General features: G+C 43.2%; 1 protein-coding gene across 1 annotated transcript in view; it reads left to right on the forward strand.

The window, feature by feature from the left end:
• cdon (cell adhesion associated, oncogene regulated) overlaps positions 1 to 20416 on the forward strand; it is an 89425-nt gene that overhangs the window by 21390 nt on the left and 47619 nt on the right. Inside the window, exon 2 of the mRNA XM_080731621.1 lies at positions 15066 to 15167. Coding sequence (XP_080587747.1) covers positions 15095 to 15167 — 73 coding nt within the window. The 5' untranslated portion in view covers positions 15066 to 15094. The remainder of the gene's footprint in view (positions 1 to 15065; positions 15168 to 20416) is intronic.

Consider the following 20416-nt stretch of genomic DNA (forward strand, 5'->3'; position numbering starts at 1 on the left):
AATACCTTCTTTAACTGCACGTGCACACACACACCTATGAGGAAATATACCCAGGGACGGGCTGTCAGAGTGTTTATCCTCACTGGGGGGGGGGGGTCACTTCTTGTCCCGTAAGTCAGTGGTTCTCAACCTGTGGGTCAGGACCCCCAGGGGGCGGTCCCCAAATTATTTTGGGGGGTCCCCAGATGATTAACTTAATGTGAAACCTTGTTTTCTCACTCAACGGTAAACAAACCAACATAAAGTTAAGAGGGTATCTATCTGCACAGTCTAAAGTGGCAATTTAAGGACTTTTTGACAAAATGACAAATTTAAACATTGGCCAAATTGTGAAATATTAGGGGCAGAAATTGTGAAAATAGCCGATCGCGAGGCGTTGTGAGCATGTAGATCTGCTATTTTCACAATGGAACCGTGTTGTACAAAATGTAAGTCCTCAATACTCTTAGTACTCGTCAGGGTGGGGGGGGGGGGGGGGGTCCCCTGTTAAAATGATTATTGTGGGGGTCGCGGCCTGAAAAGTTGAGAACCACTGCCCTAAGTGAGCAGATGATGCGGATGACCTGTATGTGGTAGTTTTGTGTTATACTTGCGAGGACATTGTGCCGGGAAAACAATCTGGGCGATACTTGTCATCCTAGCAATCCATCTAGAGCAGGGGGTCTTCAACGTTTTCAGGCCAAGGATCCCTTAGTTGAGAGAGAGATGAAGCAGGGACCCCCACAACCTGTTCATAGATTCCATATAGTTTCATTGTTTGACAGCACAAATCATCGTGTATTTTGGAATTGGATTCATGTCAATTTGTGTTTTCAGATATTTAACCACTTGAACCGTCAATACTTAATAAACTTAACCTTTCACTCCATACTTGGTCTGCTCTTTATCCCCTCTACACCAAACCTCTTTGTCAAAAATAGCAGATCTACAAGCTCACAACTGCGAGGCGTTGTGAGCTTGTAGATCTGCTATGTTTGGATAAAGTTCTAAGAATATGGATGTTAGGGTTCAAAGTGGTTAATATAAAAAAGGAAGAAAAAAGTTTCTATCACACAAAGATTTGGAGGACCCCCTGTAGTAACTCTGAGGACCCCCTAGGGGTCCCGGACCCCCTGTTGAAGACCCCTGCTCTAGAGAAGATGGAAGTGCTGTTTGACATCAGAGAGAGAGAGAGAGAGAGAGAGAGAGAGAGAGATGGGGTGTTGGACGAGGTACTAAATGAGTGACACTATAGTAAGACACTAAGAAGGAGTCTGTTGCTCACTCCACTCCCCCCCCACCCCCCCCCCCCCGTCTTTTCACACGCGCTGTCTAGATGTCAGTCAAATGTTTGACAAACATTCTTCTCGGGTCAAACGCACAACTAAAACCGAAAGAGAGAAAAAAAGGGCGAAAGAAAGAGAGAAAAAAAAAGAACGGGGGACTTTTCCACTTGAACTTGCTGCCAACGGCGACTCACTCCACTTATTTTCATGAACTGTCCTCCGCTTCTTCGTCTGCGTATCGGCTTTCGAGAGCAGGATGTTTCCGAGCTTTTATGGCGGCTGTAACCCCCCACCCCCCACCCCCGGCACCGCGCCCTGAGAAACGGCTGCGTATGGTTGGTCCCCCCGCGCTTCGCTTTTAAGTGCAAAAACAGAAAGTAACAGAAGATTGTGAAGGAGTGCGGGTGAGGGAGAGACGGGAGAGGAGAGGATGAGGTGCAGTGTTTTAAGAGAGAAATAAGGAAATCTAAAGGCTGAAAAACTGCCAAAAGGGCACGCACATCCAAGGCCATATAGGCTGGATGCTGGACTAATCAAAAGTATACAGGTTAGGAAATAAGCAACTACGGTCACAGCGGTCGATTGACAAGGACTACCTTCCTAACGTAGGACGACGGTAGCCTTTTTTCTTTTTTTTTACTGGAACTATATCTGCACTGACTCTGACCTCCAAGGACCTTCCAGGGAGGGTGCTCTTGCGGCATCACCCTTTCTTGTTTTGTTTTTTTTGTCTTTTGCTAGTTGTTTTTATCGCCTTGACTTTGGACACTGCACCATTAGGTTGTGTTAGTAGTTCTTTTTAGTATTTCCGCTTGTGTTTGACATGATGTAGAGATACTTGTTGCACTAACTAGCATTGACTGTTATGGTCACTTTGATTTGGGCACTGTATTGATAGTTGTGCTTGAGGACACTTTATGTATATATTTATATATATTATTTGTTCCCTTTCTTGTTGTACCTTGCTCTTACTGTACTTACTGTACTCTGTACTCTGTTCTTGTTTTTTCTTTTATCTTTTTCATACTTCTCTGTAACTTTGTAAATAACCTTATACTGCTGTGCTGCCTCTGGGCAACTGATTTTCCCCCTTGGGATAATAAAGGTATCTATCTATCTATCTATCTATCTATCTATCTATCTATCTATCTATCTATCTATCTATCTATCTATCTATCTATCTATCTATCTATCTATCTATCTATCTATCTAGGTCTACGAAAACTTAATTGAGGAGAAGAGATAGAGAGTAGAGGAGGGACAGGAGTAGGAAAGGACAGAGCTTAAAGATGATTTTTCCCACCATAAAACATGATTATCAGGTATTATGATTATACTAGGAGGAAGATTTTTTCCAAAAAAGGTGTACAGAAAGAGTTAAAATTGTTTTTTTATGTGGCCACACCCACCTCTTCATGCTTGGTTGTCATGGTGGGTGGTGACCCAGCTGAAGTTAACCACACCCACAGTGTTGGGTGAATGGTAAAAGGGGAGGGGTTGATTTATATGATGTCATTTTATCTGTGTTTTTGGATCGTCACTTTTGACCCACAAGTTGTCAGCTTCCTGGAAAAAAAAACAAATACAAAAGAGAATACATAATTGCTCATCACAACCACACCAGCGGGTCTAATGAAGTACTGTCAACCTCCTAGACACATGAAAACCAGAAAAAAGTGCAAAACTATGGCACCACCTCTTTAATAAGAGGAGTTGGCTTGAGTCTAATTTATGTTTGGGGTGAGAGAAAGTGTTGTGCGACAACGTTTTCTTTTTTTTGTTGGAAAAAGTGTTGCGTCAACACTTTTCAGTTTCCAGTTAGGAAAACGTTTATTTATTTATTTATTAATTTTCTCGAGGAACCAACATGTTCGCTCGAAGCATGAAAGGAGCTTTTGAAGCTCCGTGGTGAAGGTCGGTGTTGGGCGAGCGAGCACGGGGGAACAGCGCTGTCACTCGACAAGAAGGTGACCTCTCTTTGTGCCGTTTTTTGTGAATGGAGGCGACATTCCATTCAGGTGTTGTCTGGGAGCAGTGGCGTCAGCTCAGCAAAAAGCTAAGGTATGGCAACGTGACTGGTGTCTTCGCGCGCGCGTGCAAGACACCAGTCATGTTGCCATACCTCAGCAACAGGCATGATGAATCTTTTTTTTCCTGTATAGCCAAGGTATGGCAGCTGCCATACCTTGCCATAACCAATTGACGCCTCTGTCTGGGAGGAGAAGGAAGCAGCCAGTCAGCCGCCTGCATCACCGTGCTCTGTCTCTGTGATGGAGGATACCAGATATCCCTCTGTCTGTCTGTCTGTCTGTCTGTCTGTCTGTCTGTCTGTCTGTCTGCCTTTTTTTTACATTTCTTTTAAGGCTGGCTACATGCTGGCGGATGTCAGGAGAAAAAAGAAAAAAAGCAACCAGATAAGAATAAGAAAAAAAGAAAGTAGGAACGATGCCCCTGTGCTTCCTCGTCACGCCAGATGTGTGGGCCAGATATATTAGGCAGCTGTGTGTGTGTGTGTGTGTGTGTGTGTGTGTGTGTGTGTGTGTGTGTGTGTGTGTGTGTGTGTGTGTGTGTGTGTGTGTGTGTGTGTGTGTGTGTGTGTGTGTGTGTGTGTGTGTGTGTGTGTGTGTGTGTGTGTGTGTGTGTGTGCGCGCGCGCGTGTGCATGCGTGTGTGCATGCGTGTGCGTGTGAGAGAGTTTTATTTTACACAGGGGCACCCAGTGTAACCCTTGTATAGCTAGAGGGGTACATGCATAAGTGGTAGTTTTAACCGAGAGCTCAGAATTAAATGAACGCTCATAATGTTACCGTGTTATGGAGGAGACAGACTGACAGACAGAGACTTGAGACTGACAGACAGACAGACAGACACTTGAGACAGACATACATGGAGACATAGAGACAGAGAACGACGGAGCAATGGCGTCACTTCAGCGCGTGCAAGACACCAGTCATGTTGCCATACCTTAGCAAGAGGCATGATACATTTATTTTAAGAAGTACATTTTATTCTTTCTCCCGTTTCTACGGTTTCTTGGGCTGGATATGGCAGCCTGGAACGGTTGTTCCAGGCTGTGTAATGCATTGCACCTGTGCAGCTGACCTGCGGAACCTGGGAATATACCATTTTGTCAAGATGGGGAGAATACAAGTGTGGAGAATATAATTATAATACCTTGTTAAAGTGACCATTTTGTAAAACTTTGGATTTGTAGTTATTTTACTGTAATGTAACAACATAATAACCAGCACAGATAGACAAAGAGACATTCATGGATTTATATTTAAAAGTAACTTTTATTTCCCCCCCTGGACCCATGCTATGGCAGCTGCATACCCCTGCCATACCCAATTGACGCCCCTGCGCTAGAGATACAGCGCGAGAGAGAAAGAGTTACAATATCGGTTTCTGCGCTCCCACCGTTGCCATGTGCCAGTTATGCCCGCCGTCTCTTGCTGTGCGTTTTTATAGCGCCGTTGTTATTATTGTAATTATATATTATTATTCCGGCAGAGAGAGAGAGAGACAGACAGAGAGACAGAGAGAGAGACCAACAGAGAGAGAGCGAGATAGTTTCCACTGATGGCAATAGGGGCAGCGTGCGCGCTGTGCAGGGCCTGTTGCGACTCGTGGGAAGTTGGAAACGCTAGCCCATTAAGATGTGGGTTTGATCCGCTTGGAGAAGCAGGCGGAGACGCATGCATGCACGGCACGCGCACGTGTGGCGTGTGTGCGGCGCGCACGCAGCTCCGTGCGTCCTGTCCCACGCTCGAGATGTCGGCGGCGCGTCACTCCGCGGACACGTTATAAAGTAGTTGTGTTTGGGATAAAAGCGAAAAGATTCTTTTTCAACGGAGCGCGGCGTTTAAAGGCGAAACGCGGCCCCGCCGGGATCTTGGAACAGCCTCAAAGCCCGGGGGGGGGGGGGGAGACGAATAGACTTTTTTACAAAGCGCCTTGAAGCTCCTTATTCATGTTGTAATGTTTTTAGTTCATGTGTGGGTTGTTTTGATTGCGGTTCCATTCCTTACCCATCCTTCCACTGTGTTTGATGACAATAAAAGCACTTTGTAGCTGTTTGGAGAGCTGCTATATTAAAGGCTCGCTTACTCTTTAACAAGATGGCTGTTATTCTTTTAACTGCTTTTGCACCTGTGTGGGCAGAGTATGGAGTCGCTGTGTGTGTGTGTGTGTGTGTGTGTGTGTGTGTGTGTGTGTGTGTGTGTGTGTGTGTGTGTGTGTGTGTGTGTGTGTGTGTGTGTGTGTGTGTGTGTGTGTGTGTGTGTGTGTGTTTGTTTGTTTCGGGGGTCTCAGTGGTGACCTCTGGGGGCAGGGCCCGGGCCAGCAGACACCCGCTGGTTCACCCTTTTCTCTCTGGTCCTCGGTGACCTTTGAACTGGGGCTGAGAGGGGGGCGTGAGCTAGGGACTGCCAGAGTTTATTATTTCCTGCCTCCTTCTCACAGGCTGACGTGTGTGTGTGCGCGCTCGCGCGTGTGCGTGGGTGTGTGTGTGATCGCGCGCGCATGCTTGGTATTTAGCAGTATGTTCACAGACAACAAGAAAACAAACATGTGCTCGTTGCGCTGACCTGCTTGAGTCTATGGCAGGGGTCTTCAACAGGGGGTCCGGGACCCCTAGGGGGTCCTCAGAGTTACTACAGGGGGTCCTCCAAATCTTTTGAGTGATTATATATTTTTAATATTAACCACTTGAACTTTAGCCAAAAATAGTAGATCGGCTATTTTCGGCAAAGAGATTTGGTGTAGAGGGGAAAAAGAGCAGACTAAGTGAAAAGTCAAGTTTATTAAGTATTGACGCCCTACGAGCGCTCAACTTGAGTCAAAATAAACTAAACTACTTCATTACTCACCAAACCAAAGGTAGTTTTGCGTTGTTGAAAAGTCTATTCTCTGCGTTGGGAAACCTCTCAGCACCCCACCCACTCTGTAAAATACATTATTTTTGTCATGAAATAAAACACATCCAACTCGAACCGCCGCTTATTTCCCGGGTTGTGAACCGGTGTGTCTGCGGTGGCCGCTGGGTGGCTGGAGGTGGGCGCGTTTTATTTCATGACAAAAGTAATGTATTTTACAGAGTGGGTGCTGAGAGGTTTTCCACCGCGGAGAATAAGACTTTGGTTTGGTGAGTAGTGAAGTAGTTTAGTTTATGTTTTTGACTCGAGTTGAGCGCTTGTAGTCTAGTCATTTAGCGACGGGACTGTCAGAGCGTCAGTGCAGCTGATGCTCTGGACCAGAGCTAGGTCCTTCCATAATCCACAGCCTACATTATTTCATTTCCATCCATTGCCTTTTCATCTGTTGAGTTTCTAAAAATGACATGTAAATATAATGTCTAAACCCCCACCACGGCAAATTCCACTTATATATCGTTGCTGTTGGGCAGAAACCTCTTATTTCCATATTTTAACTTTGTGTGCTTTTTCGTAAGTTCGTTTTCATAACTTTCGTAAGAACGTAATAGCTAATAATAACGAGGTTTACACCCGACAGAGACGACATGAGAGGATATTTGGGCGGAAATGAAGAATGAGGAATTCTTACACATTAGTGTAAAAGTACTGTGTTCCACTTTAACCTATGGATTGCACAGTATGTATCATGCAGTGCCTCCAAATGGATCACAGTGTGTTATAAGCTTGTATATCTGCGTTTTGTGGGCTTGTATCTGCTTATTTGGGCTTATTTCCTGATGTTGTTAAACCAGTGGTTCTTAATTAAACATTTGCGTATGCGCATGCATAAAGTGAATGGAAAATCGAGTGGCAAAGTGAGTTTAACTTCGTTTAATGTTGTTTAATGCAATCAGATAGGACTTTGCTTTCTGGATGTATGGGCTGTCAAGGCCAGAAAGTAGTTTTTTGCCACTCAGTAGGCGTTCCCACATAACTTCCGGCTATGATGATGATGTCACGCGCATTGCTTTTTTTAAAGACATTTTGGGGATCTTTTTCTGCCTCTATTGATAGTGAACAGTAGTCATTTTGGGGGTATATTTCTGCCTCTATTGATAGTGAACAGTAGTCATTTTGGGGGTATATTTCTGCCTCTATTGATAGTGAACAGTAGTCATTTTGGGGGTATATTTCTGCCTCTATTGATAGTGAACAGTCGTCTGAAAGTACAACGGGAGAGAGAGAGATGGGGAGTGACACACAGTGAAGGTCGTCGGGAACAGGATTCAGACCTGCGACACGCTGTCGGGTTGGCGTTGCAGCCTTGGGTGCCTCTCTGTCTGTGCCGTCCATCCGTCCGTCCGTCCGTCCGTCCGTTCTCCGAGTCATCTCGAGTGCCAGTGTGAATATCACAGCTGGGCGGCCATTGTTGACCCCCCCCCCCTCCCCCCAAACCCCACTGCTACCCCCTTCAGTCAGGCCCCACGACCCCGGCTACCAAGCAGGAACCCTGGATCAAAGGCTGCCAGCCGGGATTACTCTGTGAGGGGGAGAGAGGAGAGGAGAGGAGAGGAGAGGAGAGGAGAGGAGAGGAGAGGAGAGGAGAGGAGAGAGAGACAAAGAGGAGAGGAAAGAGAGAGGAGAGACAGGGGAGAGTATATTTTGCAGGTCTTTCAGAGTGTATCAAAAAAGCAACCAACCTGGTTAAGCACTGTCGGTCCGACCAGTTTAAAGGAGTAGTTCACCCCCAAAAAATTTCTATTGATTAGTCACGCCATGGAGACTAGAGTTCAATAATATTTTTTGTTTTTTGTCACATTCCTAAGACAAAAATGTAATTCGAGTAAATTTACCCCCATTGATTCCGGACGGGGACCCGTTTCGATTCGAAACGGGTCCCCGTCCGGAACGAATGGGGGTAATTTTATTGTTATCACATTTTTGTTTTAGGAATGCGACAAAAAACTAAAAATATTATTGAACTCTAGTCTCCATGGCGTGACTAATCAATAGAAAAAAAAAGTCATTTTGGGGGTGAACTACTCCTTTAACATTCACCAGGTTAGCATTCACCAGCATCGGCAGCTTAGCATTTCATCAGGATAGCATTCAATTCAATTCTTTATTGGCGTGAGAAAACATACGTTTGCATTGCCAAAGCAAGTGTCACAAATAAAATAAAAACAGTTGAAAATGGGGAACATGATATACAGTTGGAGGGGGTACAGCATTGTGTAAACAGAGCTATGTCGCATTTTGACATTTTATATATATATATACAGGGTATAAAGGTTTTGGAACAAATAGCAGCATTATTTTTTTCTCAAAATGCATTTAAAGGTAGCAGCTCTGTTTCATACGTCTAGATGTCAATCCATGGTTTGTAGTCCTAACCCCCCGGCTCCACCGGGCGCGTCGAGCGTTGCGTCAACGTCAACGCTGGGAACGCTCCCGTTTTAATCAATGAAGGGTGCTCCACTGCCGACGTCAACCTCCGCGTCGGACGCTCAAATTCGCCCCGGTTCATTTTTTGACGGCATCCGACGCCGGCACGACGCCGTACGACGCACGTCCACAAAGTAATTAAACAATCTACTAAAGTCAAATTAACATACACAAATGTAGGCTACAAGTTACATTTTCTAATTAAAGTGCTTCTGAATTGTTCCAGTGTTGTAAGTAATCCATGATGATGTTTGTTTCGCTGTGTTTGCGTCCACATGTCCACACTGAGGGCTCTAGCTGGGAGCTGTGCCTCCCGCTGTTTATGATCCGTTTCTGAAATGAATCCGTTCTCGACACTGACTCATTACTCTGTTAGTGCTCGGTGTCCCGCGACTGCGGACTGGATCCCATCGTTCATTTAAAAGAGCCGTTCAAGAGAGCGGAATCGTTCGCGAATGTCTCATCTCTACTGCACGGCACGCTGCAGAGAGACGGGGCAGGGTTGAACAGCGGAGATGTTTCATTTGTTTTAACGGTGTGTTGTACATTAACATTGCTATGCAGATAACGCTTTTGCTCGCGCACCGATATCACCGAAAACACCGTGTATTCAATCATCTTAATGTATTATTGTGTTATGTTGATGTGGACGTTTAAAGCAACACTTTTTTTTCCTTTTTTCTTTTCTTTTTTTTTTACACAAAGTAGACTATAAAACGATTCGTCGACGCGTCGGAATGAACCCCACGACTCGAATCGACCCCAAAAATCCCGTGTCGAGGACAGCCCTACTGTGTTCGCACATTGTTGTATTTCTTCCAGTAGGTATGGGAGTTTTTCATCATTGGTCATGTTTTCAAACTCACTTGGGGTGTGTGTAATCTGTGGGATTCACCAGCGTTAGTTTTACTGAGGTTAGGGTTACCCAGCATTAAGCACGGTCTGGACCTGGACCAATCAGTGACGTCTCGATTGGGTCCAGATCAAGGCAAACCATGACTAGTCAGATTTGGCCTTAGAATATCACCTGATTTCAACCAACATAAATCCTGGTCACGAAAACGGACATCCTGGATTAATCAGACAGGGTCCGGTCGAGGCCAGATAAATATCATAATTAGTCAGATATGTCCCAGAATATAACCTTACATACTCATATTTCAACTAACATTTCAAACAGTAACAATAATCCTATAGTCCATATGACATCCTGGTAATGACATCAAGATCATCCCCATATGGGCTGTGATCTGGCCGAGTTCTGAACGTCACCGGAGTCACCGGAGGTCGTTATCATAACGTCATCATGACGTCATTTGGCTTGCAGGGTAGGGCATTCACGAATATTCGACCTCAAAGTATTCGAATAGTCGAATATTCGACAGGACTGGCCAAACTGTCAAATATTAAGTAAGCAAGAGGTGAACATTTTGAAAATAGCCGATCTACATGCTCACAACGCCTCGCGTTACGAGGCGTTGTGAGCATGTAGATCTGCTATTTTCACAATATTTATCTGCGGAACAGAGTCACATTAAATGTAATACCTACAATTCCAAGTGCTTGTCAGGGTTCTTATGACTTCCTATCTAGCCAAGCTTTATAAACCATGAAGAAATATATATATGTTCGACTTCGGTGAACCACGTCGAATAGTGACTTTGATATTCGAATATTTTAATATTTGGTGAATGCCCTATTGCAGGGTACGGTTAAGGTTAGGTTTAGGTGTATCTCCGTCCCCCGGAATTTCGTCACCTCCGCGCAGCAAATCACAAGCCTTAACCCCTGTTGCTTTTTTGATGCACTCGGACTGAAAGACCTGCAAAAAACACTGTCCCGAGAGACAGAGAGGAGAGGAGAGGAGAGGAGAGAAGGTTCCAGTGTAGGAGGGAGAGCAGGGCTCAAAAAGACAGGAATGCTCCTAATTACATCGCCCTCCACTCTTCTCTATTCTTTTCTGTCTCTCTGTCTGTGTCTTCCTCTCTGTGTGTGTGTGTGTGTGTGTGTGTGTGTGTGTGTGTGTGTGTGTGTGTGTGTGTGTGTGTGTGTGTGTGTGTGTGTGTGTGTGTGTGTGTGTGTGTGTGTGTGTGTGTGTGTGTGTGTGTGTGTGTGTGTGTGTGTGTGTGTGTGTGTGTGCGTGCGTGCGTGCGTGCTAGGGCATTCACCAAATATTCGAATATCAAAGTCACTATTCGACGATGTTCACCGAAGTCGAATATTCGCTTATATTATTTTATTGTTTTCTCTTTAAAAACTATATAGTTTATAAAACTTGGCTAGATAGGAAGTCATAAGAATGAGTTGTCAATGCTCCTGGTGGATGAATTTGTTAATGCTCTATACCAGGGGTTCTCATTACCTTTTTAGGCCGTGACCCCCAAAATAAATATTTTTGAACTGGGGACCCCCACCCTGACAAGCACTTGGAATTGTAGGTAATGTGACTCTGTTCCGCAGATAAAAATTGTGAAAATAGCAGATCTACATGCTCACAACACCTTGCAACGCAAGGCGTTGTGAGCATGTAGATCGGCTATTTTCAGTTTTCACAATGTTCGCCTCTTGCTTACTTAATATTTGACAGTTTGGCCAGTCCTGTCGAATAGTCGACTATTCGAATACTTTGAGGTTGAATAATTCAAATACTAAAAATCACTATTCATGAATGCCCCAGTGTGTGTGCGTGTGCGTACTTGTGTGTGTGTGTGTGTGTGTATGTGTGTATGTGATGGGGCCCTAGCACTTCAGGCTACAGTGAGCATGTGAGGAAACGACACACTGTGACAAGAGAGTGATATTAAGAGGCGCGAGAGTCTCTTCTAGAGTGTGTGTGCGCGTGTATGTGTGCGCAGTGGGGTATAGAGAGGCTGGACATTCCAAACCCGGGTAGAGAGAGACTCACTTGCACTGGGGAGGGAGGGAGGGATGGACAGATCTCTGTGGGGGGGGTGGAGATCAAGGGCTGTGGAAAGGGAATGTGTCATGAAGATTAGAGGGGGGGGGGGGCAGTGGCGTCAGTTCAGCAAAAGCAAAGGTATGGCAACACAACATACCTTAGCAAAGGACAACTTTTTCTTTACAACAAGGGTTCATATCGTCGATGTCGGGTGGAAACCTTGTATCTCCAAGTTTCAAATTTGTACGTTCTTTCGCGAAGTAAAGCCCTGCTTCATCATACAAGGCTGTCGCAAAAAAGTAGTGTGTTCACCAAATATTCGAATATCAAAGTCACTATTCGACGATGTTCACCGAAGTCGAATATTCGCTTATATTATTTTATTGTTTTCTCTTTAAAAACTATATAGTTTATAAAACTTGGCTAGATAGGAAGTCATAAGAATGAGTTGTCAATGCTCCTGGTGGATGAATTTGTTAATGCTCTATACCAGGGGTTCTCATTACCTTTTTAGGCCGTGACCCCCAAAATAAATATTTTTGAACTGGGGACCCCCACCCTGACAAGCACTTGGAATTGTAGGTAATGTGACTCTGTTCCGCAGATAAAAATTGTGAAAATAGCAGATCTACATGCTCACAACACCTTGCAACGCGAGGCGTTGTGAGCATGTAGATCGGCTATTTTCAGTTTTCACAATGTTCGCCTCTTGCTTACTTAATATTTGACAGTTTGGCCAGTCCTGTCGAATAGTCGACTATTCGAATACTTTGAGGTTGAATAATTCAAATACTAAAAATCACTATTCATGAATGCCCCAGTGTGTGTGCGTGTGCGTACTTGTGTGTGTGTGTGTGTGTGTATGTGTGTATGTGATGGGGCCCTAGCACTTCAGGCTACAGTGAGCATGTGAGGAAACGACACACTGTGACAAGAGAGTGATATTAAGAGGCGCGAGAGTCTCTTCTAGAGTGTGTGTGCGCGTGTATGTGTGCGCAGTGGGGTATAGAGAGGCTGGACATTCCAAACCCGGGTAGAGAGAGACTCACTTGCACTGGGGAGGGAGGGAGGGATGGACAGATCTCTGTGGGGGGGGTGGAGATCAAGGGCTGTGGAAAGGGAATGTGTCATGAAGATTAGAGGGGGGGGGGGGGGGGGGCAGTGGCGTCAGTTCAGCAAAAGCAAAGGTATGGCAACACAACATACCTTAGCAAAGGACAACTTTTTCTTTACAACAAGGGTTCATATCGTCGATGTCGGGTGGAAACCTTGTATCTCCAAGTTTCAAATTTGTACGTTCTTTCGCGAAGTAAAGCCCTGCTTCATCATACAAGGCTGTCGCAAAAAAGTAGTGTGCAAGCCTCACACCGCTGTGTGCTTGTAGATCGTCTGTTTTCACTAGTTTAAAATGATAAATGCTAAACAAACGGTTTTGGACATACAAGGTTTTCACCCGACAACGACGATATTTTAGATTGTAATGAGAGAAAAGAGAAGGTGAGTGTTAAAATGTTTTCATTTACTTTGTTCTATCGTTCTAGCACGTTTAGCAACTTTGATTTCAGTGGGTGGGGGCAAATTTCTTTATTACCATTAACAGTAACACTATAATAGCCCCCGTAAGTCACATCTGCCCATGAAAGATTGCAGTGCATCTTGGGAATGGGCTTATTGTGTGTAAAAAGACATATTTTGCCACTTGTACGCATGCCCCCACCCACTAAAATCAAAGTCGCTAAACGTGCTAGGACGATAGAACCAAGTAAATGAAAACATTTTAACACTCATCCTTTATTTTCTCTAATTACAATCTAAAATATGAACCCTTGTTGTAAAAAAAACAAAGTTGTCCTTTAAGAAGTACATTTATTTTTTTCTTCCCTAGCAGCTGCCATACCTTGCCATATATTGACGCCTCTGGGCTGGGCGTACCTGTTGTAGTCTTCTAAAGCCCCGTGGTACACTTGGGTTGCACACTGGTGTTGCATGCCCTAAATAGCAGATCTCTGATGCACTGTGAGCTTGTAGATCTGCTATTTACCGTGCTTGTTGACGCTGGCACGCAACCGGTGTTGATTTCATCAACTAAAACTATGGCGAAAAATGTTCGTCGCCTACCCTTTTTTACTGATGGAAACTAATAAAAACTAATGTAAAAACTAATATTGACAATTTCGTCAATGAATAAAAACTAGACAGAAATGTTAGGGAGGGACTAGTGGAGAAGAGATCCAGTGGACTAAAAGAGGGTGTTGCGTTGTGAAAATTATGTCGCGCTGTGAGCCTGTAGATTGTCTATTTCCAGCATGCAGCCAAGTGTAAAATCATTTTTTTGTCGACAAAATCAACTGTAGATTTAGTCAACTAAAATCTTATTTAGCCGACTAAAAACTAGACAAAAACAATTATTTTCAGATGACCAAAATGTGACTAAAACTGAATGAAATGTTATTCAAAAGACTATGACTAAAACTAAATAGGAATTTGCTGTCAAAATGAGCACTGCATGCAACTAATTATAACTGAGGCTTAGCGCAGCGGTTCCCACAGTCTGTTCAGTATCAGGGCCCACTTGAACATCTCCAAAGTGTCTACGGCTCAACCACTTAACACGTTGTGTGTGTGTGTGTGTGTGTGTGTGTGTGTGTGTGTGTGTGTGTGTGTGTGTGTGTGTGTGTGTGTGTGTGTGTGTGTGTGTGTGTGTGTGTGTGTGTGTGTGTGTGTGTGTGTGTGTGTGTGTGTGTGTGTGTGTGTGTGTGTGGAGGGGGTCTTTGCTGCAGTGTCCCCTCTGTTCCCTTAATGCATACATGGGCAACTGGCGGCCCAGGGGCCACATGCGGCCCCCACCTTCACTTAATGCGGCCTTCAGGTTAATATAGGTGATATATTATGATATATTATTGATTTCAGCTGCCAAACATGCAAACATGACCTTCTGTCAGACCTTCTGTAATTCTGTCAGTCTATCTTAGTAGCTTAATGACTAGTATAGTAGTATTAAAATGTCATTTTTTATGTCCAATGTATTTGTATTTAAGTTCATAAAGTTAACATGAGTATATAACTAAATGTGTTTGAAATTGAATAAAAATGTTACATTTCAGGATTCCAATTAAAAAATAACAAAATAATTCAGGATTCCAATTCAAAAGAGGCAAAAATAGCCGACCTACAAGCTCAAAACGCATCAGATCTGCTATTTTTGCTTCTTTTGTATGACAAAGTAGGACGTAGCAATATGCAATGTGGCCCTCTGGAGTGAAGGTGGAAATATAGTGGCCCTCGCCATCATCAAAGTTGCCCACCCCTGCCTTAATGTCACAGACTCAGCTGGCTCTAAAGAGGGGCCTTCGCCCCTCTTTAGAGCAGGGGTTTTCAAAATGGGTGACGGTGCACCCTGGGGTGCCGTGACGGCAGTCCAGGGGTGCCGCGAGATAATTTGGTAATATTTTGAAAGAATATTTTGTATCATTTTAAACTTGAAATACAAAGTTATTTTCAGTCAGTTCTAACCAAAACGTGTGTGTTTTTGTTTGACCAGACGAAGGGGAGCGGGGGTGAAGGAACATCATGGATGTTGGGCTGGGGGTGGTCCTGTCCGCCGTGCTGTGGCTCAGTCAGACCCTGCTCATCAGCTGCTCAGGTGAGACCCCCACGTTTCACCCATTCAACTTCTCAGTCGCCACTATAGGGGTGGGGACCATATGAACATTTCATATCACGATTATTTGTGATCAAAGAAATCGTGATTTACGATATTATCGCGATAATCAAAATACATTATCCTGGGGCAGAACATTTGCCCAAAAAATCGCAGATCTACAAGCTCACAACGCGTCGCAATGTGAGCTTGTAGATCGGCTATCTGTAGATCGGCTATTCTTTGGCAAAGACATTTGATAGAGAGTGAAAAAAAAAAAGTACCAAGTATGTATATTATAAGTACCTTTTACCAATTATAGAGGGTTTAAATGGTACAGGATATGCAGCTCTGTCAAATAAAAGGTGAATTGATCCCAGTGCATGACGGAGGACGATATCACGATAAATTAAATTAGTGTTTTTTTATCACGATAAACGATAATCGCTTATTGTCCCATCCCTAGTTGCCAACACTGATTTCATTTTGGAGTCATAGTAGAAGACGGCATGTCTGCTATGGAAGCTTGTCGCACATAGCGAAAAAACTGTACATTCTGTATCTTCCTGCTGCTTTCGCTCTACCTCGTCCTCTAGCTCTGGTCCAGAGCGTCGGCGATTCTCATTGACGCTCTGACAGGTGGCTGACTCCAAGACTAGACCAGGATTTCTCAGCCCTTACGTGAGCTCAACTTCAGTGAAAATAAACTAAACTACTTCGCATACTCCCAAACCAAAGGTAGTTTTGCGTTGTTGAAAGTCTATTCTCTGTGGCGGGAAACCTCTCAGCACCCCACCCACTCTGTAAAATACATTATTTTTGTCATGAAATAAAATGCACCCACCTCGAGCCACCGCTGACACAAGCCGGAAATAAGTGGTGGGCGAGTTGGATGCGTTTTTATTTCATGACAAAAATAATGTATTTTACAGAGTGGGTGGGGTGCTGAGAGGTTCCCACCGCAGAGAACAGACTTTCAACAACGCAAAACTACCTTTGTTTAGGTGAGTAGCGAAGTAGTTTAGTTTATTTTGACTGAAGTTGAGCCCTCGTTGGGGCTGAGAAATCCTGGTCTAGTCAAGGCCATGGCTACACGGAGCTGGATTTTTCATATATCCTGGTTTTTCAGATATCCACATAGAAAAATATCTAGGTCCACACGGAGCTGGATATTTCATATATCCCGGTTTTTCAGATATCCACATAGAAAAATATCTAGGTTCACACGACAAAGATATCTAGGTCTAACAAGCACACACACAGTAAAGTATTCAGAGATATCCGGGTTCCCTGTCTACATGGATCCAGTGAATCGGATATTTTTCAATCTCTCCACTTATTTATCTGGTTTAAAAAATATCCAGCTTCACGGCCGAAATATCCAGCTTTGTGTGGCTGCAAGCCCCAACAGCACCAAAAAATGTCTAGATTCAGAAATATCCAGCTCCGTGTAGCCATGGCCTTAGTACTGTTCCGCCTGTCACGTAGCTCTGGACCAGAGCTACTCTACTGTACCTCCATCCTCTCTCTTCTCACAGAATACTACAGAACGGTGGAGACATTTGGTGTACACTTTACATCAGTGGTTCACAAACGTTTTTAGCTAGAGACCCTAAAGAGAAAATAGACGTTTGCCCAGGACCCAAACTAGTAATATAGAACTACTACATTAGTAAATAGCCGATCTACAAGCTCACAACGCTTCGCGGCGCCACATTATGAGCTTGTAGCTCATATCTATTTTCACTACTTCTTAAACATTTGTTTTCTAATTTATGATTTATGGAATTTCTTTCATTTTTGTAAATTCTTATGAAAAAACATTTTTTTATTCGTTCAAAAATCTTACCTTTGCCCCAGGTCTTTCGATACCTTCCCACATAGACTCTCTCTCTTCTGTCATATTCACATAGAATTCACATAGAATACACTGTCCTACTGTATTGTCTATTCCTAATCTTCCTTATTGTGGGCTCGCCTATAAGGCGAGCACACTTTAGATATTGTCATTATTTCTATACTAGGCAGGCATATCAAGTATCAAAAAACTTCGGTTCCTTTCTACTCCTACATACTTAGTGAGAAAATGAAAATAAAAACATCAATGTGTTCAGCTTACTGTGGCGAAGTATGCTATTACTTTTTACAGCAATCGGCCAAATGGTGGCGCTGTAGGAAGCCTTCGAAAGTGCGATCTTTGAACAGGTATAGCTCATGCTGTGTTATAAATACAGCCATGAAACCTGTATACACTTATGCGTCTCCTCATGCCGAACAACTTTTACCCTCTAACTTTTGACCTCTGACCTTTAGGTCTCCCACAATTCGGAATTATATGAAAAACAGTAAAAATCTATCTCCTCCTGGGATTTTCGCGTCAAGTGCACAAAACTTTTTTCACATGAACTTTGGACCAATACGGTCAAACTGTCTGGTCGGATTTCTTTTAAAGTGAAATATAATTTTTTAATAATTCAATCAATATTGCGGTTTTATGCAAATTATTCTTTTGCCTCTAAATCATACATGCAAAGTTACGCGTTCATGGCATTTGGCAAAGATGTAGAGGGTTAGTCAAAATATCACTGAAACCAATCTTATTTCAATTGGCCAAAGGGTGGCGCTATACGAAGCGTTTGAAAATTCAAACTTCAAACGGGCATAAGTCATGACTCGTTTCGTTTGAAGACATGCAACTTGTTACACGCGTGCTTTGACTCGAGCGGAAGACATCTGTGTCGTTGTTAAGTAAGCTCCGCCCTTCGATTTTCCGCCATTTTGAGCACTTTGTAAAACGCGTAAACCCGCTTTTATTCTGGAATTTTCGCTCCACGTGCACAAAACTTTTTTTACGTGAACTTTGGACCGATATCTAAAGATCTGTCAGATCGGATTTCTTTAAAATTGAAACATGCTTTTTTAAATAAATTCCATGAATATTGCAGTTTTATGCAAATTATTCTTCTGCCTCTAAATCATACATGCAAAGTAACATGTTCATGGCATTTGGCAAAGATGTAGAGTGTTAGTCCAAATATCACTAAAACCAATCTTACCCCAATTGGCCAAAGGGGGGCGCTATATCATTTTGAGCAGTTTGTGAAACGCTTAAACCCGTTTGGATTTTTTTTTTGCAATTTGCATGAAACATTCTACACACAATCTAAGGGCCTTTATCTAATATGCCTATGAAGTGCACACACACAAAAAAAATAATAATAATGAATATAGCTGCAAGCAGCGATAAAGTGGCCAAAGCCAAAAACACCTCAAATCATGAACACAGCCTGCAATGTGCGTGAAATCTTGCAAGCACATTCCCAATAGGTCAAGGAACAGATACCACCCTTCTTACATTGGCCTGTTATAGCGCCACCAGCGGGTCAACTTTTGCACAACACATTTTTGGAACAAAATGGACCAATCTTTGACGTCAGTAACGTCAAAGAGAGCACTGCCTGCGATCTTGACATTTTGTACTTTAATAGCCATTGTTTTCTGGCTTGAAGCGAGCCCACAATTGTTTCGAAGGAACAATATTTTTCTAGTGACAATATCTAACCGTCATATCAAGTTCTCCTCAAAACTTCGGTTCCTTTCTACTCCTACATACTTAGTGAGAAAATGAAAATAAAAACATCAATGTGTTCAGCTTACTGTGGCGACGTGTGCTATTACTTTTTACAGCAATCGGCCAAATGGTGGCGCTGTAGGAAGCCTTCGAAAGTGCGAACTTTGAACAGGTATAGCTCATGCTCTGTTATACGTACAGCCATGAAACCTGTATACACGTATGCGTCTCCTCATGCCGAACAATTTTTACGCTCTGACTTTTGACCTCTGATCTTTAGATCCCTCAGAATTTGGAATTATATGAAAAACAGTAAAAATCTATCTCCTCCTGGGATCTTTGCGATACGCGCATGAAACTTTTTTCACATGAACTTTGGACCAATACGGTCAAACTAGTCTCGGCGGATTTCTTTTAAAGTGAAATATATTTTATTAATAATTCAATCAATGTTGCGGTTTTATGCAAATTATTCTTCGGCCTCTAAATCATACATGCAAAGTTACACGTTCATGGCATTTGGCAAAGATGTGGAGGGTTAGTCAAAGTATCACTGAAACCAATTTTATTCCAATCGGCCAAAGGGGGGGCGCTATACGAAGCGTTTGAAAATTCAAACTTCAAACGGGCATAAGTCATGACTCGTTTCGTTTGAAGACATGCAACTTGTTACACGCGTGCTTTGACTCGAGCGGAAGACATCTGTGTCGTTGTTAAGTAAGCTCCGCCCCCCGATTTTCCGCCATATTGAGCAGTTTGTAAAACGCGTAAACCCGCTTTTATTCTGGAATTTTCACTCCACGTGCACAAAACTTTTTTTACGTGAACTTTGGACCGATATCTAAAGATCTGTCAGATCGGATTTCTTTAAAATTGAAACATGCTTTTTAAAATAAATTCAATGAATATTGCAGTTTTATGCAAATTATTCTTCTGCCTCTAAATCATACATGCAAAGTAACATGTTCATGGCATTTGGCAAAGATGTAGAGTTTTAGTCCAAATATCACTAAAACCAATCTTACCCCAATTGGCCAAAGGGGGGCGCTATATCATTTTGAGCAGTTTGTGAAACGCTTAAACCCGTTAGGATTTATTTTTGCAATTTGCATGAAACATTCTACACACAATCTAAGGACCTTTATCTAATATGCCTATGAAGTGCACACACACAAAAAAAAAATAATAATGAATATAGCTGCAAGCAGCGATAAAGTGGCCAAAGCCAAAAACACCTCAAATCATGAACACAGCCTGCAATGTGCGTGAAATCTTGCAAGCACATTCCCAATAGGTCAAGGAGCAGATACCACCCTTCTTACATTGGCCTGTTATAGCGCCACCAGCGGGTCAACTTTTGCACAACACATTTTTGGAACAAAATGGACCAATCTTTGACGTCAGTAACGTCAAAGAGAGCACTGCCTGCGATCTTGACATTTTGTACTTTTATAGCCATTGTTTTCTGGCTTGAAGCGAGCCCACAATTGTTTCGAAGGAACAATATTTTTCTAGTGACAATATCTAACCGTCATATCAAGTTCTCCTCAAAACTTCGGTTCCTTTCTACTCCTACATACTTAGTGAGAAAATGAAAATAAAAACATCAATGTGTTCAGCTTACTGTGGCGACGTGTGCTATTACTTTTTACAGCAATCGGCCAAATGGTGGCGCTGTAGG

This window comes from Nannobrachium achirus (genome assembly GCF_963921795.1).
Source record: "Nannobrachium achirus genome assembly, chromosome: 8".
Taxonomy (NCBI): Eukaryota; Metazoa; Chordata; class Actinopteri; order Myctophiformes; family Myctophidae; genus Nannobrachium; species Nannobrachium achirus.